Here is a 26,509-nt window from a genome sequence, read left to right as displayed (position 1 = left end):
AGGTGACTGGAGACTGGATCCAGGCGATTATCAACGCTTCATTGAGGGATGGGGTCTTCCCTGCCGTACTTAAGGAGGCGGTGGTTCATCCCCTTCTCAAGAAGCCTGCCCTGCAGCTGGCCTCCCTGAACAACTTTCGTCCCATCTCCAACCTTCGCTTTATAGCGAAGGTTGTTGAGTCTGTGGTGGCATACCAACTCCCACAATTCCTGGAGGAAACGGATTATCTAGACCCGTACCAATCAGGTTTCAGGCGCAGACACAGCATGGAAACGGCATTTTCTGTCGCCCTGGTGAATGATCTCTGGCGGGCCCGGGATGGGGGTTATTCCTCCATCCTGGTCCTACTTGACCTCTCAGTGGCTTTCGATACCATCGACCATGGTATCCTACTGCGACGGCTCTGGGGATTGGGGGTGGGGGGCACTGTTTTACAGTGGTTCTCCTCCTACCTCTCGGGCCGTACACAGTTTGTTTGGGCGGGGGGTCAGAGGTCCTCCCTGAGGCCCCTCACTTGTGGGGTGCCGCAGCGGTCGGTTCTCTCCCCCCTGCTCTTTAACATCTATATCAGTGGTTCTCAACCTTCCTAATGCCGCAACCCATTAATACAGTTCCTCATGTTGTGGTGACCCCCAACCAGGGGTGGGTTCTAAATTTTTTTACTATCGGTTCTGTGGGCGTGGCTTATTTTGTGGGCGTGACTTGGAGGTCATGTGACTGGGTGGGCGTGGCTAGCTGGTCATGTGACCGGGTGGCCAGGGCTATGTGTATAGGGACTACTCAGAGGGCTGAAAAAAGTCATTTCTGACAAATCCTCCCACTTTTGACCATCCTCACATTTATGTCTGTGCAGCATTCCTAACAACCATGTCACTCATTTCACAACTGCTTCTCTTCACCATGGTGATAAGATAGGGCAAAAAACGTAAAATGTGAGGACAGTCGTAAATTCAAGGACTGATCAAAAGTGCGAGGACCAGTCAAAAATAACTTTTTCAGTCTTCTGAGTAGTCCATGTGCACAAAACGACTACCCAGAGGGCTGAAAAAAGTGATTTCTGACAGGTCCTCGCACTTTTGACCGGTCCTCGCACTTATGATCATCCTCACATTTATGCCCGTTGCGGCATTCTTAACAACCATGTCACTCATTTCACAACTGCTTCTCTTCATCATGGTGACAAGGTAGGGCAAAAACGTAAAATGTGAGGACAGTTGTAAGTTCGAGGACTGGACAAAAGTGCGAGGACCAGTCAAAAATAACTTTTTCAGCCTTCTGAGTAGTCCATATGCATAAAAGGATACAGCAATAGAGAGGGATGAAGGAAGGCAAGGGAAATTAGAGTAGGAGTGAGGGTAAGAGAGGGAGGAAGACAGGAGGAGGAGGAGAAAGGAAGAGGAAGTAGGAAGGAGAAGAAGGGGGGAAGAGAAAGTAAGAAGGAAAGAAAAGAGAAAGGTGGTAGGTTTGAGGAGAAAGATTGCTGTACAATAAAAAAGATGAAAGGGAAGAAAGCCAACCCCAAACAAATATAAAGATAAAGAATGAATTGTTAAACTTTAAAGAATAAAAGAGAACAAATATGAATAAATAGCAATTAGAAATACACATACAAACATACAATGTATTTTCTTTGAACAGAGTATTTGGCCGGTTCACAAATTTAAACAGTGTTTAGTCATTTCAATTAAATTTACAATTTCTATATTTCCTTTTTGCCATATTTATTCCTCATCTATTTTTATAAAAAACCAATATTACCCTTCATCCTCATCTCTAATCTTAATCAAATTCATTTTTTCCCTTCTATTCTATATTATACCCCTTCCCATTGTCATCTATTTTTATATCCATCCTCACATTGGTTAATTATGTAATACAGTTGTTTAATACAAATTCAACATTTTAATATAAATCAATTAGTTATATAACTATATTTTTTGTATATCAATATGAACATGAATATTCCAATTATTTCCATGCAATCCAATTTCTTACAAATCAATTAATTATATTTACCAATAATAATAAACCAAATAATTTCCCCCATATATTCCTCCAAACCACAACTTAACCATTTCTGCTTTCAACACAATATACAATTAATAGTATCTCAATTATTACAATTCCCTAGTTAAATAGAGCTTTTTTACTTTTGTGTTTTAAAATCTTGAACTCTCCTCTTTTGCCCTAAATTTCCCATTGTTTGCAGTTTTGCACCTACCTTTTTTGGTGAGGAAAAAGAAAAAGAAATCTCTCTCTGCCTCATTTTGTCACGTTGCAGCAAAGACCCTGCTTTATTTTCAGTTTCGTTTTTCAGCATAGCTAGGGGAAAAAAAATCTGCTCCTCTCTTTGCAGCTAGCAACAGAGCCCTCCGCAAAACAGCTGAGAGCAAATCAGCTGAGAGTCCGAGGCTGATCAAATCAATTTATGGTAATTAACCTATGCTGAAGCTGAAAGGGGCTGTTTTTTTCTATTTTTGCAGGCACCGGTCTTCTCATTTTCTTTTAACATTGATCAGCTATAGGGCGGCTCTTTGAAGCCCCGCGGCAAGAATTTAAACGGTTTGTTTCCCTCTAGCCATCAGCTGGGACTCAGGAGGCAGCAATAGATTGGTAGTGGGCAGGGTAAGCGACCAGCGATCCAACAGAGGCAGAGGGTGAGGGTGAGTGAAGACTTGGGGGGGTGAGAGAGGGCTTTGGCGACCCCTGTGAAATGGCCATTCGACCCCCAAAGGGGTCCCAACCTCCAGGTTGAGAACCGCTGATCTATATGAAGCTGCTGGGTGAGATTATTCGCAGCTTCGGGGTGAGGTATCATCAATATGCTGATGATACCCAACTGTACATCTCCACCCCGGATCAACCCAGGGATGCCCTTTCTGTGATATCTAAGTGCCTGGAGGCGGTGCGGGTCTGGATGGATAAAAACAGGCTCAGACTCAAACCCTCCAAGACTGAGTGGCTGTGATTACTGGCATCTCGTGATCTAGTATCCCCATCACTTTTGATGCGGGGGGGAGTTCCTTACTCCCTTTGAAAGGGTTCGTAATCTTGGCGTCCTCCTTGACTCATGGCTGTCCTTGTTGGATCATCTGACGGCCATGACAAGGGGGGCTTTTGCACAGGTCCGCCTGATGCGCCAGTTATGCCCTTTCCTAGACAGGGATGCCCTCCGTAGTCACCCATGCTCTCATTATTTCTCGGTTGATTACTGCAATGCCCTCTACATGGGGCTGCCCTCGGGGTGCACCCAGAGGCTCCTGCTAGTCCAGAATGTGGCCGCGCAGGTAGTTACAGGAGCTTCCTGTTACTCCCGTGTAACACCTCTCCTGTGCGAGCTGCACTGGCTGCCGGTGGCTCTTCGGATCCGCTTCAAGGTGCTGGTACTCACCTATAAAGCCCTTCATGGCATGGGCCTGGGGTACTTGCAGGACCACCTCCTACCGGCCTCCCACCGCCCAGTGCGCTCACATAGGACTGCCCTCCTCCGGGTGCCATCGGCCAATGTCAGCTGGCGACCCCCAGGATGAGGGTGTTCTCTGTGGCTGCACCGACCCTGTGGAATGGGTTACCCACCGGGCTCCAGACGGCCCCTGACTTCCGCACTTTCTGCATCGAGCTGAAGACATGCCTTTTTCAGCAAATTCCCTGATCTGTTGCGAGACTTTTTAATCGTTTGGGGATTTTTAAATTGATTAATTTTAGTATTGCATTGTTGTATTGTTTTTATCTTGTGAGCCACCCCAAATCCTACGGGAGAAGGACGGCATATAAATTTTGAAAAATAAAATAAATAAATAAATAAATAAATAATGCTTATCAGGTTCTCAGGGCAGTTGGTAAAGAAAACATCTTCACAATTGTGTATTGGCTAAAATCTGCATTCTGGCTAATGGGAGGGGTCTTTACTGCTTTAATACTACTTGTCTTGCCTAAGGGTATTTAGACGTTGCTTTGAATCCATTGCTGTCACTTCTGCTTAATAAAAGGTTCCTTTTGAAATACTCCATTTCAAGAGTCTTCACTTTCTTAAACTGGAGGGAGAGGCAATCCTTACAGTTTTTCTTTAATTTTCTCCCATACTAATAATGCATTCCTTATATAGCGTCTTTGGAAATAGCTATGTATTTTGTTTTTTCCATACCATAGTATGCCGACCTAGTTCAAGATCATGTCTTTCCAAGGTCAATAGTCTTTTGTTTCTCAAACCAATCCATTCTTTCACCCAAGTATTGAGGCCTAGTAATACAATTCCCAATCTGGTAGCCCCAAATCACCCCTGTTTTTAGAATCTGGCAACATTTTCAAACTTATCTTTGCTTTTTTACCTTGCCAAATATATTTTAATATTGTTTTATTTAATTCTTCAAAATATTTTTTTCCAATTTTATTGGTATTGTTTGAAATAAATATAGTAATCTTGGCAAGATATTCATTTTTATAGTGGCTATTCTTCCCATCAATGATAGTTGTAGATTTTCCCACTTCTCCAAATTCATTTTAATTTGTTGTGACAATTTATAATTGTCTTTAATCGTTACACACCTTGCCATTAGCTGAATTCCTAAATATTTAACTTTCTTGACTATCTGTATAACTATTTTCCATGTTAGTTCTTTTTTCTGTGTGTCTGTAACTTTTTAAAATATTATTTTGGTTTTTTATTTATTTTCAATCCTGCAACTTCACCATATTCTTCTATTTTCCTAATTAATTTAAATCCATTTTCTTGTGGGTCTTCCAAGATAAAGACCAAGTCATCTGCAAATGCCTATATATTGTTCCTTTTTTATTTCCATATCTTTAATTTTTATATCTTGTCTAATATTTCTATTTAACACTTCCAATGTCAATATAAATAGTAAAGGAGATAGTGGATATCCTTGCCTTGTGCCTTTTTTATATTAAAATTCTCTGTTGTGCCTCCATTTACCATTACTTTTGCCATTTGTTTATGATATAGTCTTTATCATGTTAATAAATCTCTCACCAAAGTTCATAGATTTTAGTTGTAACAACATAAATTGCCAATTTATATTGTCAAATGCTTTCTGCACATCCAAGAAGATCAACACCATTTGTTTTCCAGGATGTGCTTCATAATATTCCAATGTATTTAGGATCATTCTCATATTATTTTTAATCTGTCTCTTAGGCAAGAAGCCATTTTGGTCTGGATGTATAAATTCATTTAAAAATCTTTTTATAGTCTCTCTGCCATTATTGAGGCATATATTTTATAACCAGCAATCAGTAAAGATATGGGTCTCTAGTTTTTTATCTGCATTCAATTTGAGTCTTCTTTGGGAATCAGAATAATATTTGCTTCCATCCACGAATTTGGTACCTTCGCATCAATCAATACATTATAGACTTCCAACATTGATGGGCCTAGGGTGTCTTGTAAATATTTATAAAATCCTGCCATTAGCCCATCTGGTCCTGGTGTTTTATTACTCTTAATCGCTTCTGACAGTTCCATCATTGATATTCGTTCATTTAACATAGCTTTCACTGTTTCTGGTAGTTTAAGTAATTCCACTTTTTCCAAAAATTGTTTAATTTTCATTTCTGAAACTTTCATGAAATTTACTTCATGCTTAATTAATTGTCTTGTCAGAAATTGGTATTATTTTCTTGTGTCTCACTCTTCTAGGGATTTGTTTCAGAACTATTATTTCTCTTTCTTTATATTTTAATGGGTCGTCTCTTGCTCTTTGAAATATCTGTTCTTAGTGCCTTCTTAGTGAATCTCACATGTACCTCTCTAGGAAGTTTATTTCTTGACACATATCTTGTGTATACTCTAAATGTTTTATCCATCCCAGAAAGCATTTCCTGCTTGTCCCCCTCCAAGGCATCCACCAACAATTCTGCTATTATCTCTGCAAGGTATTCCCCTTTTTCCTCCTCAATATTCTGGAATCTCAAGAAATATTCAGCTTTATCCATCTCCAACATGATTATTGTTCTCTCAAGATTTTTGTACACCTGTGTAAGTCTTTCATCTATCTCTTCCACGTTCTTCTCTGGTCTGATTTCTCTTTGATTTTCTGCATCCTTTGTTCATTTTTAGTTATTGTTTGTTGAATATTCTCCATTTTATCATCCATCTTTTCCATTCTTTCCTTCATGTCTTCAAAATGTTTTGTTGTGGCTTCTTGAAATGTTTGGAGCATTAATTTCAATTCTGCTTGCATCATATTCATCGTGTTCATTTTTTCCTGCTGCAACACGCTATCCAAAGATCTTTGACTTGCTGGACTAGATGCTCCTGCTGCTGCTGCTGAAGATGCATATTTTCTCCCTAATTTGCTTAAATTTGAAGTACTAGTCATTTCGAATAGTCTTAAGATCTTCAAGGAATTTTAAATTTTAAATTTTAAAAGGAGCTCTGGTGGCTCAGCAGATTAATTAACATCCACTTACATCTGCTGCCTGCAATTACTGTAAGTTCAAATCTCACCAGGCTCAAGGTTGACTCAGCCTTCCATCCTTTTTAAGGTAGGTAAAATGAGGACCCAGATTATGGGGGCAATAAGATGACTTTGTATAAATATACAAAAGTATGAAGGCTATTGCTTAACGCAGTGTTTCCCAAACTTGGCTATTTTAAGATGCATGGACTTCAATTCCCAGAATTCCCCAACCAGTATGCCTGGTTGAGGAATTCTGGGAGTTGAAGTCCATACATCTTCAAAGGGTCAAGTTTGGGAAACACTGGTTTAACGCATTGTAAGCCGCCCTGAGTCTCCGTAGAAGGGCGGCATATAAATCAAATTTAAAAAAAAAGATAATCAGCTATAACACAAATAATATTCTAATATTTCTTTAATCCCCCACCAACTTCAATTTAGAGAGTATTTTCACAAATCAAACCACCACCAAAGTCGTCAAATATTTTCACACTTGTTATTGTTGTAGTCCAAAACAAAGAAAAATAGGAAAAAAAAGAAGAGGAAAAAAAATATTGTTGATCTTCAGGTTCTTCCTGAATTTTTCCTCCCTAATCCTTTCTTCTCTTGATAAATTGATGAATTTGATAAATTTGTAGTCCACTTAGGCCCACCAAGCCCCAAAATTCAATCACTGAGGCTCATAACTCACAAAAAAAGAAAAAAGAAAAAGAAAAAAATCCAAAAAGGGAGAAGAAAAAAATAGTTCTTTGCTATTTCCCAGCTTCTATTTATTTTAACTGTTATATTTTCATCTACGTTCAAAGAGCTACACTATTTAAAAAGTGACAGTATTTCACTCTCTCTCTGCTATCCTGTAGAAACAATTTGCTAGAGCAGGTGTTATTGTAACAAACAAGCTTATGGTCAGTTTTGGAAGACAATTTTCTTTTTTGCTTCTTAACTGCCACATATTTTAGCTGGGGAAGTTGGGAGGGGTTGTTGTTGGAGTGGTAGAAAGTTAGTCATAACAACATTCCGTATTCAAGGACTTTTGCTTGTGTCTGATGGAGACTGCCGGAAGATTGTATCCAGTTGAGTGTGAAGAGTTGATTGGACAATGTGATGAACTTGTGGGTGTGGGGCAGGGCTGTGAACTGTCAGCTGGGTGCGAAAAACCTGGAAGCTTTCAGATTCGGGTTTTTCCAGATGTGCCAACATGACATCTCTAATAAATTGGAACTTTGAGGAACCTCAGGCCTCAGAGCTTTATTTCGTTGGGGATGTTCCTGGGAACCCTGACATTAACCCGGGTCCCTCCTGGTTGGTCCTGGCTTCCCAGGAGGTTACACGAGGCTGGCTCCAGAGGATTATTAACGCTTCTTTGAGTGAGGGTGTCTTGCCGGCCACCTTAAAAGAGGTGGTTGTGAGGCCCCTCTTCAAGAAGCCCTCCCTGGACCCGGCTGTTTTGGCTAACTATCGTCCAGTTTCCAACCTTCACTTTATTGCGAAGGTTGTTGAGAGTGTGGTGGCGCGACAGCTTCCCCAGTACCTGGATGAAGCTGTCTATTTGGATCCACTCCAGTCCGGTTTCAGACCTGGGTACAGCACGGAAACGGCATTGGTCGCGTTGGTGAATGATCTATGGAGGGCTCGGGGTAGGGGTTACTCCTCTATCCTGGTCCTGTTAGATCTCACAGCGGCTTTTGATACCATCGACCATGGTATCATGTTGCGCCGGCTGGAGGGATTGGGAGTGGGGGGCACCGTCTTGCGGTGGTTCTCCTATCTCTCCAACCGGTCGCAATCTGTGTTGACAGGGGGGCAGCGGTCGACCCCGAGGTATGGAAAGCAATACGAAACAGATCACGACTTAGTATCTGCGATCTCAGAAGGGATGAATGAGGGAGATGCTGCTGACTGGATAGCCCAGCTGCATAATGAGGGGGTTGCTGAATTAAATGATGCTGAAGGTTTTGTTGAGCTGCTCCAGGCCAGATTCGAAGACTGAGACCAAATCAACAAGAGTGAAGCCAAGGTAAAAGTGATGAGTCAAGGAAATCGACCCATAAAGGACTTTGTATGGGACTTTAGATGGGTCGCGGGGAATCTTGGACATTGGCCGGACAGAATACTTCTGCATTATTTTAAAGAAGCCATTGATCAAGAAGTCAGAACCGCCTGTGGAATCCCAGGGGTGCTAGAGTGACTGCAAGACTGGTATACCATGTCAATAGCTCTTGATAGAAAAGTTCACCCACGCCACAACCCCTCAGCTGAGAGGTCCCCAGGGAGAACTTTGGCTCGACATCCTCCAACAAACCCCACTGAAACCCCTCCTGCTCAATTTACAGGGGTGATCAAATGCTACCATTGTAGACAAGTGGGTCATCGAGCTGCAGAGTGTCTGGCACATGCGCCGGTTCCACAACCACACCCTGCCATGTCAGCCCAAGGCAGAAGGAACCACGAAAGCCCCCGGATACCAGCAGAATTGTCCAGCAGGCAGTCAAGACTTCCCCTCCCCCTGGAGAGTGTGAAGAGACCTTGACCAAAGACCTGCCGCCCGGCTCGGTCAGCAGTAGCAGCAGCGAAGATGACCCAATGGTAAGTGGGATCATCCACCCCTTTGCAGTCAAAGTCAAGCTGACCGTGCCAGAGACAGGGGTGCATGGAGAGGTAGCAGCAATAATAGACACCGGCTGCACCCATTGCTTAATTAGCTTCCCCAATGTTGAGCAGCTAGGCATAAAAACATACCTCTTAAGCCGCCCCATACACTTTCAGCAAGTAGACAGGACCTTAATAGGTGGCACCCCTGCTACACGGGTCACTGAGCTTGTCAGATTGGAACTGGGGATCCACACAGAACTCATTTGATTCGTAGTAGCCCCAAAAATGGCAGAGTCAATCATCCTGGGATTCGCCTGGCTAGACAAATGGGCCCCTACAATCAAATGGGAGGACAGCTACCGAAAAGTCATGATAGGGGCGGGCCCCTTGCCGCCCATCCCTCCTGAAGGGGAGCGCGCGCCCGCTGTCTTCGAGCGGTGGCGCGCTCCGGCCCCCAAAGCTCCACTCGTTTTCCAGGTTGCACAGATCCTCAGGGCCCTGGCCTCCGTCTGATGTTATGCAATGCCAGGTCTGTAGTAAATAAAGCCCCCCTCATTTGTGATCTTGTTCAGGAGGGGGGAGCGGACCTGGCAGGTATTACGGAAACCTGGTTGGGCCAAGAGGGGGGAGTCCCTCTTGTTGAAATGTGCCCACCAGGTTTCCGCGCATTCCATCAGCCGAGGTTGCAGGGTAGGGGCGGGGGGGTAGCGGTTATTATTAACGAAGGTCTGAGACCGAGGGAGGCCACTGTTCCTCAGACGGCCGGCTGTGAATCCCTCCTTGTGAAATGGGGCCACGGGGTTCAGATGGGTTTGCTGATCACGTACCTGGCTCCCTGCCATGTGGCAGCAGCCCTGCCCGAGCTACTCAGCGTCATCGCCACGGTGGCGGTTGAGACCCCTAGGCTTATGGTCATGGGGGATTTCAACTTGCCATCCGTTGGTGAGGCATCTGAGGTGGCTCGGGAGTTCATGGCTTCCATGACAGCCATGGACCTGACCCAGTTAATTCACGGCCCTACCCACACGGGGGGAAACACGCTGGATCTGGTTTTTGTCTCTGGACAGTGGTTGAGTGATCTCGAGATAGGGGATATAGTCACCGAGCCCTTGTCATGGTCTGATCACTCTCTCCTTCGTCTCGACCTTCGAACCACTACACCCCGCCGCAGGGAGGTGGAGCCGGTAAGATGGTTCCGCCCCAGGCGCCTGATGGAACCTGATAGGTTCCAGATGGAGCTTGGGCCATTCCCTGAGGCTCTGGCACATGCCTCGACTGGAGACCTAGTGGCCGCCTGGGATAGGGCGGCCGCTGGAGCTCTGGATCGGGTCGTGCCTTTGCGGCCTCTGACTCGGCGCCGATCTCATTTAGCTCCTTGGTTTACTGAGGAGCTGAGGGAGTTGAAGCGCCAGAAAAGACGCCTAGAGAGTAGTTGGAGGGCCAGTCTTTCTGAATCTGACCGGACACTGGTAAGAGCTCATATTAGGAATTACCTAGTGGCGATAAAAGCAGCGAAATGTAGCTATTTTGCTGCTCTTATTGCGTCATCAGATAATCGCCCGGCCGCCCTGTTTAGGGTGACCCGCTCCCTGCTCCACCAGGAAGCGCGGGAGGACCCCTTGGAGGGTAGAGCCGAGGATTTTGTTCAATATCTGTATGACAAAATCGCTCAGATTCGGGAAGATCTGGACTCCGACTGGGTAGTCTCAGGGGGAGGGACTGGGGCAGGTCTTGAGAATGTTATCTGGGATGAGTTTGATCCTGTGACCCCTGAGGACGTGGACAGGATTCTGGGTAGACTGAACGCAAACACTTGTTTATTGGACCCTGTCCCTCCTGGTTAGTGCTGGCTTCTCGGGAGGTGACACAAGGCTGGTTCCAGGGGATTATAAATGCTTCGCTGGGTGAGGGTGTCTTTCCTGCCGCCTTGAAAGAGGCGGTGGTGAGGCCTCTCCTGAAGAAGCCTTCCCTGGACCCGGCAATGTTGGTAAATTATCGTCCGGTCTCCAACCTTCCTTTTGTGGCGAAGGTTGTTGAGAGTGTGGTTGTGCAACAGCTCCCCCAGCACCTGGATGAAACGACGTATCTGGATCCGTTCCAGTCGGGCTTCAGGCCCGGGTACAGCACGGAAACGGCATTGGTCGCGTTGGTTGATGATTTCTGGAGGGCTCGGGACAGGGGGTGATCTCTCAGCGGCTTTTGATACCATCGACCATGGTATCATGCTGCACCGGTTGGAAGAGTTAGGGGTGGGAGGCACTGTGTTGCGGTGGTTCTCCTTTCTCTGACCGGTCGCAGTCTGTGTTGACAGGGGGACAGAGGTCGACCCCGAGGCCCCTCATATGTGGGGTGCCGCAAGGGTCGGTCCTCTCGCCTCTCCTGTTCAACATTTATGTGAAGCCGCTGGGCGAGATCATCCGTGGTTTCGGGGTGGAGTACCATCAGTACGCTGATGACACCCAGCTGTACATCTCCACCCCGGATCACCCCAACGATGCCCTTGAAGTGATGTCCCGGTGCCTGGAGGCCGTACGGATCTGGATGGGGAGGAACAGGCTCAGGCTCAACCCATCCAAGACCGAGTGGCTGTGGTTTCCGACGTCCCGATATAGTCAGTTGACGCCATCACTGACTATTGGGGGCGAATCATTGGCCCCCACGGAGAGGGCTCGCAACTTGGGCGTCCTCCTGGATTCATGGCTGTCTTTAGAAGAGCACTTGACGGCCGTGACCGGGAGGATTTTTTATCAGGTCCGCCTGATTCGCCAGTTGCGTCCCTTTCTGGATCGGGACTTGTTACGCACGGTCACTCATGCCCTTGTCACCTCCCGCCTGGACTATTGTAATGCTCTCTACATGGGGCTCCCCTTGAGGAGCACCCGGAGGCTCCAACTGGCGCAGAATGCGGCTGCGCGGGTGGTAATGGGAGCGACATGGCGCTCCCATGTAACACCTCTCCTGCGCGAGCTGCATTGGCTCCCGGTGGTCTTCCGGGTGCGCTTCAAGGTTTTGGTTACCACCTTTAAAGCGCTCCATGGCTTAGGGCCTGGTTATTTACGGGACCGCCTACTACCACCAATAGCCTCCCACCGGCCAGTATGCTCTCATAGAGAGGGACTCCTCCGGGTGCCGTCAGCCAAACAGTGTCGATTGGCAGCCCCTAGGCGGAGAGCCTTCTCTGTGGGGGCACCTACCATCTGGAATGAGCTCCCCCCGGAGATACAGAGGATCCCGGATCTGCGCTCCTTCCGCCGTGCTGTGAAGACCTTTTTATTCCATCAAGCGGGCTTGGCCTAATCTCTTCCCTTTTTAAATATGTAAATTTTAATCTGTTTTTAAATTATTGGAGTATTTTAATTTGTCTGGGCCAAATAATTTAATTTGATTTTATTGGGTTTTTAAATTTTGTGTATTTATGTATTTTATTGTTGGCTGTTCACCGCCCTGAGTCCTTCGGGAGTAGGGCGGTATACAAATCAAATAAACTAAACTAAACTAAACTAAACTGAAGCCAAACCCATTGAGACGAGCCCTCAGGGGCCCCGCCAACGAGAGGCGGCCACGACGGCCATCAACGTCCTACCTGGACTCCTCAGGTCCCCAAGGAATACAGGGACCTGGCTGAAGCATTCAGTGAGGAGGAATGCAACATCCTTCCCCCTCATCGCCACTCTGACTGTGCGATCAAGATTGAGCCTGCAGCCAAACTCCCTAAACCAAAATGTACTCAATGACCCCAAAAGAGATGGCTGAGTACATCAATACTAATCTAGCCCGAGGGTTCATCCAACCTGCAAAATCCAGAGTAGCCACCCTGGTGCTGTTTAAGGAAAAGAAAGATTGGGGGGGGGGGGGTGAGGCTCTGCATGGATTTTCGTGAAGTAAATGCAGTATGCGTGGAAAACACCTACCTCCTCCCCCTCATGAAAGACCTATTGAACTACCTTTCAAAAGGCAAAGTGTTTACTAAACTTGACTTGAGAGAAGCCTACTACAGGGTGCGCATAAAGGAAGGGGATGAGTGGAAGACTGCTTTCAACTGCCCATTAGGTAGCTTCCAATTCAAAGTCATACTCTTTGGTCTCCAAGGAGCCCCTGCAGTATTCATGCAATTGATTAACGAAGTGCTGCATGAACATTTATACAAAGGGGTTCTAGTCTACTTAGACGACATTCTCATATTCAGTGAGACATTAGAAGAACCTGTGAAACTAGTCCGACAAGTACTAAAGAAACTGTTAGCTGCAAAACTTTATGCGAAACTGTCCAAATGTGAGTTTCACAAAACTTCTCTGGACTACCTGGGCTACCGAGTGTCGAATGAAGGCATAGAGATGGATCCTGGGAAAGTGAGAGCCGTACTTGACTGGCAGCCCCCTCACACCAGGAAACAGCTGCAAAGTTTCCTGGGGTTGGCTAACTTCTACCGGCAATTCATCCCAGCCTTAGTGGAAGTGGCCCTGCTGCTTACTGAACTGCTAAAGACAGGACCCTTCCCCACAAAGCCGCGGCCGATGCAGACGCTAGCCTGGATATTAAGCTTACAAAAAGCATTTGAAAGCTTGAAATGGCAGTTTGCAGAGGAGCCCATCTTTCAGCACCCAGACCCAGATAGGCAGTTCATTGTCCAGGGTGATACCAGTGATGTTGCAGTGGCAGCAGTGCTCCTTCAGGAAGACCCCCAAGGATAGTTGCCTCCCTATGCATATGTGTCCAAAAAACTCACGGACACCGAACGGAGATGGGCAATATGGGAGAAGGAAGTCTTTGCTGTTTGTTGGGCTCTTCTATCATGGCGACACTTCCTAGAAGGAGCCAAGATCCCCTTTGAGGTATGGTCAGACCATAAAAACCTCAAAGCCTTAAAGACCCCACAAAGGCTCTCCCCCAAACAGGTTTGCTGGGCGCAGTACTTCAAGCGGTTTGATTTCAAGTTGAAATACATGCCGGGGGGGGGGGAAAGAACCTGCTTGCAGACGCCCTGTCAAGGAAACCCTAATATGACAGCCAGAGGGAGGACGTTGTCCACGCCATCATCCCGGACACGCAGAGTGCGGCGCAAGTTACTACCCGGAGTCAGGCCAGCAGGCGGACTGACCCCATCGATGGGAAGCTAACTGCCGACTTGAAGGCAGCACTATCTACTGATGACCCTTGATGGACTAGCTTGGAAAGGTTCGAAAATTTACGTCCCCAACAGCATGAGATTCCTGGTGCTCCAGCATAGCCATGATTCTCGATTGGCTGGTCACTTTGGATTTCTAAAGACCCTTCATCTGATTAGATGGCAGTTTTGGTGGCCAAAGATGAAAGCTGATTTGGAGGACTATGTAAAAAGTTGTGCCACACGTGCCAGCAATAAAACAAGACCGGGGAAGCCTCCCGGTTTGCTTCAACAGGTAGCTGAGCCCAGCCACCCAGGGGAAGAAATAGCTACTTTATAGTAGAGCTCCCGGAAAGTGGCGGAAATACTGTAATATGGACTGTGATAGGCTGTTCTCCAAACAGGCCCATTTTATTCCTTGTTCTGGACTTCCCTCAGCTAGGAGATTAGCCAAGATATTTGTCAAACAGATCTACTGGCTGCATGGAATTCTGTGACGGGTGATCTCCGATCGAGGAGTTCAGTTCACCACTAAGTTCTGGAGGGAGTTCCTGAGGTCCATTGGGTCATCTCAGGGGCTTAACTTGGCTTTCCATCCAAGTACGAACAGAGCCGCGGAACATGCTGATGCCATGGTGGAACAATACATCAGATGTTATGTGGATTATCAGCAAGATAATTGGGCTGACTTGCTTCCTTTCGCAGAAGTGGCATAGAATAATGCGGTGCATAGTAGTATGAGACTGACACCTTTTCAGATTATGAGCGGCATGGAATTTGTCCCTATGCCAGAATTGCTGAGAGAACAACCTTCTTCCATGACTCTGAATGAATGGATGGAGTCATTAAAGAAAGGCTGGGAGAATACCAAAAAGGCCTGAATGAAGCGGCCAAAGCATACAAAAAGCAAGCAGACAAGCATCGATCTCTCCAACCTCCCTTTCGGGTGGGAGATTGCGTGTATCTTTCCACCAAACGTTTGTTTGAAGAGTAAGAAGTTAAGACCAAAATATTTAGGTCCCTTTCCCATAGTGAAAGTGATTAACCCAGTGACTGTGCAGTTAAATCTCCCCCGCATACTGGGAAAAATTCATCCTGTTTTCCATTGCAGCCTGTTAAAGCCTGCTGTGGGATCTAAATTGAGACCTCAACGTGCTGCTCTCCCAAAGCCGATTGTGGTGCAAGGTAAGACTCATTGTGAGGCGAAGAAGATTTTGGATTCTAAATTGCAGCGAGGACGTTTGCAATATTTGATTCATTGGAAGGGTTACCCCTTGTTTGAAGCCACGTGGGTGAAGAGTTGGGATGTTCAGGCAGACACCTTAGTTAGGCGATTTCGTGATAAATTCCCAGATAAGCCTAAGGTTCCTCCTGGGGGAGGTAGTTAATGTGCTAATTGTGTTAACCCCTGTGAGAAAAATAGGAATTATTCCTGTAAAAGCATAACCTGAGTTACGCCATTTTAAAATCATGTTAAGGTTTTGTTTTATCTTGTATAACCTGATTATATAATTTAGCTGACATTTAAGAACATGAGAAAGGAAGTGTGTAATTCCTGTGTTTTTTAGAGGATGTTTGTCTTGCAGGAAATATGTTCTTGGGTTAACTTGCCCTAATTAATTAAAGGAAGTACGCAATTGATGTTTTTGAGGGGTATTTCTGTTGGGAATTGGGGAATTTCCAGGGTGGATTATGTACTATATATGTTATATAAGATGTTATGTAAGATCTGAAACTGATTCCCAAGGTACTTTATTGACGTGTATTCTGATGTTCCTGAAGACTATAAAAACTTGTGTAAATTGTTTTATTTCCGTCTTTCTCTATTCCAAAGAGAGAAAGGCCCTTTGCAAAGTAAATAAAAACTCTGTTCCAGGATTATTTTAGTCTTTGTCTCTTTAAAACGATAATGGGATTTACCTGTCGACCACAACCCCTGACTTCAGTCTTGTTCCAGGATGCGTTCATTTCCTGAGGAGGGGGAAGCCTGTCGGTTTTGGAAGACAATTTTCTTTTTTGCTTCTTAACTGCCACATATTTTAGCTGGGGAATTTGGGAGGGGGTTGTTGTTGGAGCAGTAGAAAGTTAGTCATAACAACATTCCGTATTCAAGGACTTTTGCCTGCGTCTGATGGAGACTGACGGCAGATTGTATCCTGTTGAGTGTGAAGAGTTGATTGGACAATGGGATGAACTTGTGGGTGTGGGGCAGGGCTGTGAACTGTCAGCTGGGTGTGAAAAACCTAGAAGCTTTCATCTGGTTTTTCCAGATGTGCCAATATGACATCTCTAATAAATTGGAACTTTGAGGAACCTCAGAGCTTTATTTCGTTGGGAGTGTTCCTTGGAACCCTGATACTTATCTTCAATGGTCAAGGTCATATTTTCACTACTTTCACTTCTCTGTGGCTTTCTCCAGTAGATGTCGCTATTGATTTATTTTTCTCCTTTCTCTTATTAGCTTAAGTTATATCATCTGATCCAAAGCTTTTTAAAAGTCCCGGGGTTCAAAATTTCATATTCCAAAAAGTTTTCAACTTAGTCTATCTTGCACTTTAAATCCCCAGTCCGACTTTGCTAGCTTTTAAACTTCTCTTTCTGAAAAGTTCTTTTCTCTATTTCCAATTTTATAGATAACTCTCAGGTTTACTTGCCACTATTCTTGGGTGGTGGAAAACAAATAATTCCACCTCCTCTTCTTTGAGTCCCACTTTTACCCAGGCTTACTTTACAGGGCCAAGTTCCACAACAGGAGCTGGAAAAATCTCACCCAGTTTGATCACACTGTTCCTCAGATTCTATGCTTGCTTCATCAGTCAGCTGTCACAGCTCCGGTCAAGCACGCAATGGCCATCTTTTTCTTCCCGCAGGATTGAGAGCTTCTTCCGAATCAAACAAGAAGTTAGCTGTCTCTTTGTGATCAATGGAATGTCCTCTCTGTCTTCATCACCCCTCCAGGATGATTTGGGTCCCTCCGAACCTCCTAGCACGTCGAATTCAGCGCAATTCCACAGAGTTCTGTGGAGATGCATTGTGTTGCCGCCATGTCAGCCCCGCCTTCCTGTTGTTTCTTTTTCTTGATGATGAGCATTTTTTTAAAGATGAAGATTGGCTTCTTTCAAATCATCTTAATTGAAGATACACAACCTATGCAGAAACTCCCACATCTCATACCAATTCACATATTATACATATTGTTCAGATTCATGGAGGAACTCTATATCAAGTGCAAACTCTTTGCTGATTGAATAACCATGAACTAATGGATAAGGGTGAATTTAAGAATCAGACAGAGGCATTAATATTGAGGTATTGCATGGTTGCTTCGAAAAAAATCAAAACCTCCAAACAATTTTATGCTTGGAAAAAAATTCAATTATCCAGAAAAACATTTTCCAAATTCTATTAAAAGACATATTTTTTTGTGAGCAGCAACCACTTCATCAGATGAAAAGGAGAAGAGCACAAATAAAGTTCAGCAAATAAACTATATATCTATATAGTTTATATATCTATACCTATACCTATACCTATACCTATACCTATACCTGTACCTACCGTATTTTCCGGCGTATAAGATGACTTTTTAACACATGAAAATCTTCTCAAAAGTCGGGGGTCGTCTTATACGCTGGGTGTCGTTCTCCTGTAACCAGGCAGACCAGCCCGAAAGTCTCTGACGAGCCTTAAATGGCTCTGGCGATCCAAGCTCTGACGATCCCAGCTTTGCCTGCTAATCAGGCAACTCAGCTGGGATGCCAGAGCCATGTAAAAGGAAAAAAACTTTTTTCCTTTTACGTGGCTCTGCAAGCTCTGACGATCCCAGCTGAGTTGCCTGCCAATCAGGTAACTCAGCTGGGATCGCCAGAGCCCTGTAAAAGGAAAAAAGTTTTCCCCCCTCCAGCTTGCTTACCTTAGCTGCTAATCGCAACGCTTGCCTTGCTTCGCTTGCCTGAATTCATTCCATCAGCAAGCCACTCCCTGCCTGCAATCAATACTTTTTAACACATGAAAATCTTCTCAAAAGTCGGGGGTCGTCTTATACGCTGGGTGTCATTCTCCTGTAACCAGGCAGACCAGCCTGAAAGGCTCTGACGAGCCTTAAATGGCTCTGGCGATCCAAGCTCTGACGATCTGCTAATCAGGCAACTCAGCAGGGATCACCAGAGCCATGGAGAAGGAAGAAACTTTTCTCCTTTCACATGGCTCTGACGATCCAAACTCTGACGATCTGCTAATCAGGCAACTCAGCTGGGATTGCCAGAGCCATGGAGAAGGAAAAAAGTTTTCCCCCTCCAGCTTGCTTACCTTAGCTGCTTGCCTTGCTTCGCTTGCCTTGCTTCGTTTGCCTTGCTTCGTTTGCCTTGCTTCGTTTGCCTGAATCCATTCCATCAGCAAGCAACTCCCTGCCTGCAAGCAAGCAGGCAGGGAGTTGTGGACTTCAACTCCCAGAATTCCTCAGCCAGCAAAACAAAGCTGGCTGAGGAATTCTGGGAGTTGAAGTCTACAAGTCTTAAAGTTGCCAAGGTTGGAGACCCCTGTTCTATTGGGTAAGTTTTTTTCCCCTTTGGGAGCTTTAAAAAAAATAGTTAATTGGGGGTTTTTTTAGTTGTTCTTTTTTAGACCTAGCCATTTAAAGTTTAGGAAGTTTTAAATTTAGTTTTCATATAAAAATAAAAATAAAATAATATTTGTGCAGCTTTCTGAGATTTAGTGTGTTTTTGTAGTGTTTCACTCTAACTACACAAACACACAAAATCTCACAAAGCTGTATGTGGAATTTTGTGTGTGTAAAGTGTGAAAGTTGTTTTTTGGGGCTTTTTGGGGCTGTGTGAGGTTTCTGCTTGTTGCAGGGGCCATTTTGGGTTTAGCACAGCTGCTTTTACATTGTGGGTGAGCCAGTTGATGTTTTTTAATTTTTATTTGGTGTGCGTTGGAAGAGGGGTAGTCTTATACGGCGAGTATAGCCCAAACCCTATATTTTAACAGGAAAAGTTGGGGGTCGTCTTATACGCCGGAAAATATGGTATATCTATATCTAAAACAGTTCTATCTGGATAACAGAAAACCCACCCTTATTTATTTGATGCTGCACACAACCTTTTTCCTTGGGAATAAAGGACTCTCACAACATTTATATCTACATTTAGGTTCAATATGATTGCCATTATGATAGTGCACACTAGATGCTTTGGTGGAAATATATGCCAGTGTATTTCCCTACAGGAGACCATGGACAGACAGAATGGCTAAAACAGAATATATGGCAGATAGTAAATACTCTGGGGGAAAAGAATACAGTATGCTACATCTCATCCCCATACTCCAGTATCTGTTTCTTCTTACAAGCTTGTGTGTGTTCCCAACCCACCTATCCAATGCTGATGCCCCAAGACGAGCACGGATAATGTCACTGGTCAGTAGCAGGGTTGGGTCTGTGAAGAAAAAGAAGAATGATGACAAAAGCAGCAGAATAAAGCAACCAAAGGAAAAGAGAGCACTAATAAGAGCTCACCAATTGCATTCAGAGCATGTTTGAGTTCCAAGGTGAAGGCTGCCATGGGCACCTCATCGCACACTGGAAGTACTGCCACTGTTGAGAGATTACTAGCTGGATTGGTCAGTTCTGAACTGGAGGTCATGCCAAGACCTGAACCTACATGAGAGATACAATAATCATTGAAACACAAGTACCTGAAGTACCTGGAAGAAACATTAAATACTTGAAGCCACAACTCCATAGCTTTCTGTCACATGAGGATGCTCTTTCAAGCCCTAATGCTTTCTGGCGATATGGCAACAAGTTGGTGCATAGCCTGAAGTGGAATACTCTTACCTGGGAAAGAGCCACGTAACTGCTGCAGATTCCCCAGGATCTTCTGGCTCAGTAGGTGGATAAGGCGGGTGACAACCTATATAAGGCATTAGAAGATTGGAGGATGCCAGTGCCCAGAATTTGAACAGTAATACATATAAACAACAATTTCTGAGTCTGTGAAATATCCAGCAGATGAGATGCTAGCCTGATCTTCTTAAAATGATTTTCTCCCTATTCACATCTAAAAAAGTGTTCACAATGCTTTGCGACAGCATTCCTCCATTCTCTATTAAAATGCAATTCTACATGTATCCTGAAGTATTTCCCCGGATATCATAGTATATCTTTAACTCCTTCTAGAAAAAACATACTATCAGCAATGACTCCACCTTGTTTAGAAGATAGCATGATTTGCTACAATGTGAAAAAGCAGCATTAGTGTTTTCTCATAATGCAATTGAGCCAGGTCACAGCAGACAAGAAAAACTCAACATGAGGGCTCACTTCCGGCTCAATTTTGATCATGCTGACTTTGAAAAACTAGGAGTCTACAAATATATGCTGTTTTGTTGGGGCTATCCAAAAAGTTTGCATAAGAAATTAACAGTGCCATAATTTGTATTTTTTTTAAAAAAAAATTATGCAGTTTTCTTCATTTTACATCACAATTTCAGACATCGCAACAGCGATATACATTTTTTAATCCACTTTTTTTCTTACATTATATATACTATTATATCTCCTAATATACAGTATCATATTCGTAGCTATTGTTTCCATGTTTCTAACACAAATCTCTATATGGTTATCATTCCACGTATTTTGTTTTACATTTTACATTTTTATAACCTCCTACCATACTATCATTTACAATAAATATTCTGTCTATCATTATACCTATATTTATTTCTAATTTCTTGTCCGTTGATCGTCTTTCATTGTTACTTTTCTAATCTTTGCATCTACTCTCCAACCAATTGTATCATACATCCCAAATTAAATAGTATTCTGTTTCTCCTTTGTCTTTAATTTCCATTGTCAACCTATCCATCTCAGCACATTCTAATATTTTCTTTATTACCATTTCCACATAAGGTATATTTCCATTTTTCCAATTTTAAGCACATACAATTCTAGCTGCTGTTATTACATGTAGCATTAAATATTGGATTTTTTAAAATTGTATCTCCCTGTCAATATGCCTAATAGAAATAGCTCTGGTTTTAATAAATAAAATTTATTAAATTTAATTTCAATAAAAAAAAAAAAGAAAAAAAGAAATAGCTCTGGTTTTAAATCTATTTGCTGTTTTATCATTTTCTCTAACTACTTTTTTTATCTTTATCCAGTTCTTTTTTTACCGAAGGACAGGTCCAACACATATGATAGTATGTTCCTCGTGTCTGTTTGCATTTCCAGCACTCTGGTGACCTGTTGGGAACATTTTTGCTAGTCTTGCTGGCGGTAGGTACCATCTATAGAACATTTTATATTTCTCTATATGCTGCTGACACTGTCAATTTATAATTTCTTTCCCAATTGTCTTTTCCCAATTGTCTAATTATGTGGTATATCCAAAATTTTTTGCCCACGTTATCATAGTTTCCTTTACTGTTTCTTCTTTCATTTTAAACCTCAATAAGTAGTTGTAAATTTTTTAAATCAATTTTTCATCTGTCTCCTGTAGTATCCTGTCCAATTCTTGTGGTTCACTATAAAACTCATAGTTTTCTGTATCTTTCTTATAAGGTAAAGGTAAAGGTTCCCCTCACACATATGTGCTAGTCGTTCCTGACTCTAGGGGGCGGTGCTTATCTCTGTTTCAAAGCCGAAGAACCAGCACTATCCAAAGACGTCTCCGTGATCATGTGGCCGGCATCACTAAATGCCAAAGGTGCAAGGAATGCTATTACTTTCCCACCAAAGGTGGTCCCTATTTTTCTACTTGCATTTTTTATGTGCTTTCGAACTGCTAGGTTGGCAGAAGCTGGGACAAGTAATGGGAGCTCATCCCGTTACGCAGCACTAGGGATTCGAACCGCTGACCTTTCGATCGACAAGCTCAGCATCTAAGCCACTAAACCACAGCGGCCCTTCGTCTTTCTTATACCTCGTCTGAATTTGCATATAGGTCCACCAGTCCAACTCAATTCCCTGATTTTTTAATTCCTGTTTTGTTTTTAATTTCCCTTGTTCATTTAATATATCTTTATATCTTGAAATTTTATCCAGACCCAACACATTCGGGTATATTAATGCTTCCATTGTTGATAACCAGACCGGTATTTTACTATAATGCTTCTGTTGATTTTTTTCCCCATATTAATAACAGAACATTTCTAACTTGATGCCTTTGGAAATAGCTATGTGTTTTACTTTTTCCATCCCATATAAATGCGTGCCGTCCCAGTTGTAGATCGTGTCCTTCTATTGCTAAAATCCTTTTGTTCTTTAAATTTATCCACTCCTTTATCCATGTGAGGGTTGAGGATTGGTAGTATAGCTCCCAGTCTGGTAGTTCTAATCCGCCTTTATTTCTATTATCCTGTAGCATTTTTAGTTTGATTCATGGTTTTTTACCTAGCCAGATAAATTTTGTTATTAGTTTGTTTAAATCTTCAAAGAGTTTCTTTCCTAATTTTATCGGAATTACTTGGAATAGGAACAAGATTTTTGGTGAGAAATTCATTTTAATTGTGGCTATTCTTCCAATTAATGAGAATTGTAATTTTTTCCATTTGTCTATATCTATCTTTATTTGCTGTATTACTTTGTTATAGTTGTCTTCTTTTATTGATGTACATCTTGCTGTTAACCAAATTCCCAAATATTTGACTTTCTTGGTCACCTGCATGCCCATCTTTCCTTTCAGTTCATTATTCTACTTATTTGTAAGTTTTTTTGTTATCATCTTGGTCTTATCCTTATTTATTTTAAATCCTGCTACAGTACCAAATTCTTCTATTTTTTAAAACTAATTTAGGTCCTGTTTCCAATGGTTCTTCCAGAATAAATACCAGATCATCCATAAATGTTTGTACTTTGTATTGTTCTTTTTTAATTTTCAGACCTTTTATTTCTTGGTCTTTTCTAATCTGCCTCAGTAGCATTTCTAGAGTTAATATAAATAGTAGGGATGATAGAGGACAGCCTTGCCTTACGCCCTTATTTATATTAATTTTTTCTGTTGTTTCTCCATTTATTATCACTTTTGCTGTTTGGTTGGAGTATATTTTTGGACCATCTTTACAAATTTCTCTCCAAAAACCATATTTTTTATTGTAATATCATAAATTGCCAATTCAAATTATCGAACACTTTTTGTTGAAAAGCGTTTCACTAAGAAAATCAGTGCAAGTTGTTTTTCAGAATGGGCTTCGTAATACTCCAGGACGTTCATAATAATTCTCATATTATTTTGCAACTGTCTTTTGGGTAAAAAGCCATTCTGGTCTGGATGTATTAATTAATTTAAAAGACTTTTTAGTCTTTCTGAAATTATGGAGGCAAACATTTTGTAATTAATATTTAATAGTGATATTGGCCTATAGTTTTTTATCTGTTGGTGATCCGTGTCTTCTTTTGGAATTAATGTGATATATGCTTCTGACCAAGATTTAGGTAATTTGGACCCTAATTGTAGACCTCCAGCAGTAAAGGTTCTAGCGGTTCTTGTATGATTTTGTACAATTCTGTGGGAAGTCAGTCTAGACCAGGGGTTTTATTGTTTCTTTGTTTCTTAAATGCCTCAGTTATTTCCATTGTTGTTATTCTTTCATTTAGCATCGTTCTCATCGTATCCAGTATTTTGGTTAGACCAGCTTTTTCCAAATATTGTTTAGTGATGTCGTCTGGTATATTATCTTGGCTCTACAAGTTCCTAAAAAATTCCTGAGTTATATTTTTTTTTATCTTCCTTCTGATGGTGAAGGATTCCCTTCTCATCCTGCAATTGGTGTATTATTTTCTTCTCTTTTTCCTTTTTTAGCTTGTATGCTAACCATTTCCCCGGCTTATTTGCACATTCAAAGAAGTTTTGTTTTGCCATTTTAACTTTTTGTGCCATTTCCTCTTGTACCATTAAGCTTAATCTGTGTTTTATTAAATCCCTTTTTTCTTTTCTTTTCTTTCTTTGAGGTTCTTTCTGTAAGTCTAACTCCAGTTTTTTGAGTTCATCCTGTCGAGTGCTTTGCTGTTGCATCTTTTTCCTGTTTCTCCTTGCCATGTATGTTATTGTTACTCCTCGAATATATACTTTTGCATATATACTCCTCGAATATATGCTTTTGCGTATCCCACATGTTTTGCAATGATGTTTCTTCTTTCCTATTTTCCTTGAAAAAGAATTTCATTTTTTCCCCCACCATTTGCATATATTCCTTATCTGTCAACCCCAACACGCAGCTGCATTTTGGGGCTGCCATTCCAGTGGGTGCAGAGGTTCTGGCAGAGCGGCAGCTCCCATGGCACCCTGGCTCCTCAGCTTACCTCCTGGCCACCAAGCAATGTGAAGATTGCTCCTTGCCTGCCTCTTCGTCATCTCCTGGCCTGGCAACAAGCTGTCTGAATGGACTGGACAGCGAGTGCAGCTGGGAGTTGCTGACTGAGCAGCTGTTGGGGGAGTCTGAGGGTCTCGGAGAAGTTGGGAAACGGCTGTAATGATGGCTAGTCTGGAGGAGTAGCCAGCGAGCTGGGAGCGTGCGGGAGTAATGCCTAATTGCAGTATCTAAGAGAACAATGATTAATGAGTGGGGAGGAGCTGGGTTAAGCATCACCTGGGTGATAAAGCTTTATAAGGTGGTGGAAAGCATTAGCTCCAACAAAATCTTGCTTTTATTGATTTATGGATGTTAGTTTGTGCTGGTAAAGGATTCAAACCATCATTTGTGTGTCTGGAGTTTTCTTTATACACCAGAACCTGGCATTATCTTTTAGGATGTTTTGAATCATTGTCCATCTCTGCCTTTTCTTCCGTCCTCTCCATATCATTTTTATCGGGTTGTGGTCTGCCCATGTGTTTGTTATTATGTCTATCACTTGGATATCTGCTCTCATTCCTAAGGTCATCCAGACCATGTCTATTCTTGACCATGATTGATGTGTGTTTGAATAGTCTTTATGTCACACATGATTGATGTATGATTGGTCTTTAAATTTAATTCTCTCCACACGTCTTGTAAGTCTAAATCTCAAAGAATGGATTTGGAAGTGTTCTTCATCTTTTCTTATTTCTTTTACTACTTCTGTTGTCTTTTTTAATGTCTACAACTGCATTAAAGTGCCCTATTAAACATATATTTTCATAGTCTATCTCTATTATTTTTTTATGTAGTCTTCTGTAGCATTCTTCCTGTTTATTATTTGGGGCATATATTGCGATAATAAGTATTTGTTTCTGATTTGTTGATACCTCCATCATTAATATTCTTCCTTCCTCATCCGCGTATATTTGTTTGGGTTTTAACCATTCTTTGATGTTCAGCGCTATTCTTTTGGTGTGCTAGAGATACATATAGCTTCCCAATTCTAGGTTTTCTAATAAATTACCATATTGTTTCTTGATGTGGACTTCTTGGAGAAGACAGAGGATATCCAAATTCAATATTTGTAATTTTGTCAGGGTTTGTATTATTAACACATGGTGAGCCACTTCAAATAATGAAGTGGAACAGTTATCTATATATTCATTTTCTAGATCAGTATCCTATAAAGTTTTACAATCTTCCTTTACACTCAATATTTCTGAACACTTATAAAGCTTCTCTACCTGATCATGTTTGTGTCCAAAATATACATATTATGCCACAGAGATCACATCTTACAAACTGAATGGAAATAAATCTGCAGAGCCATTTGCAAATTCAGGAATGAGTTGTACACCAGGACTGCAAAGCTTAGTTCAAATAGAAAATAGGGAGAACCCCTGAGCCTTCACCTGAGGATAGCGTCTTTTGATGTTGTTGAGAGTCCCTTCTGGTAACTTGGCCAACTCTGTGTCCCGTACAGCATGGACAGTAGTAGCTCGTACTTGATGGGTCAGAGCTTCTACCTATATCACAAAAAATGAGTCACAGCAGGTAAATCACATCATCACAATCTTCCCACAAGAAAAAGAGCGCTCCTCAGCTAGTGAGAGATGCTCTTCTGTAAGTATGAATACATAGACCTCACTTAATAACAATAATTGGGACTGGAATTTCCACTGCTAAGTGTTGTGGTCATAAAGCATGATGGCATGTGACTATGATGCTTAGTAACTGCAGTTCTAAAAGTTTCTGGTTACTATTGTTGAATGAGGATCACATGGGTTGTTAAGAGAGGATATAACATGATCATGGCTTCAAAAATATAATTTTTATTAAGGATTTTAAGAACAATATTATGATGTATTGCATCATTTTGTAAGTCCCAGTACTAAAAGCAGCTTGATAATTTTTTTGTTTCTGCTTAGAATCTTTAATCCTCTAAAATTTTAGTCCCCCAGATTTAGTGTCCAGTTTTTAAAATTATTAATTTACTTATCTTTGTTGATTTACAATAGCTAAGATAGCCAAAATATATCTGGTTCCCACAAGAATC

The 26,509-nt window shown here is 42.5% G+C and overlaps 1 protein-coding gene across 7 annotated transcripts in view; it reads right to left on the bottom strand.

The window, feature by feature from the left end:
* PNPLA6 (patatin like phospholipase domain containing 6) overlaps positions 1 to 26,509 on the bottom strand; it is a 128,926-nt gene that overhangs the window by 31,281 nt on the left and 71,136 nt on the right. For all 7 annotated transcript variants that reach the window (XR_011600057.1, XR_011600058.1, XM_070938288.1 and 4 more), the window contains 4 exons: positions 25,866 to 25,979; positions 19,949 to 20,024; positions 19,628 to 19,768; positions 19,484 to 19,547 (listed from right to left, as the gene is read on the bottom strand). Coding sequence is in view for 5 of the 7 variants with exons in the window: in XM_070938288.1 (XP_070794389.1) it covers positions 19,484 to 19,547; positions 19,628 to 19,768; positions 19,949 to 20,024; positions 25,866 to 25,979 (395 nt within the window). In the remaining 2 variants the exon portion in view is untranslated. The remainder of the gene's footprint in view (positions 1 to 19,483; positions 19,548 to 19,627; positions 19,769 to 19,948; positions 20,025 to 25,865; positions 25,980 to 26,509) is intronic.

Source organism: Pituophis catenifer, unplaced genomic scaffold (assembly GCF_029215685.1).
Source record: "Pituophis catenifer annectens isolate HBS135680 unplaced genomic scaffold, rPitCat1.0.hap2 SCAF_2, whole genome shotgun sequence".
NCBI classification, from domain to species: Eukaryota; Metazoa; Chordata; class Lepidosauria; order Squamata; family Colubridae; genus Pituophis; species Pituophis catenifer.
This window is presented reverse-complemented; position numbering and strand designations above follow the sequence as displayed.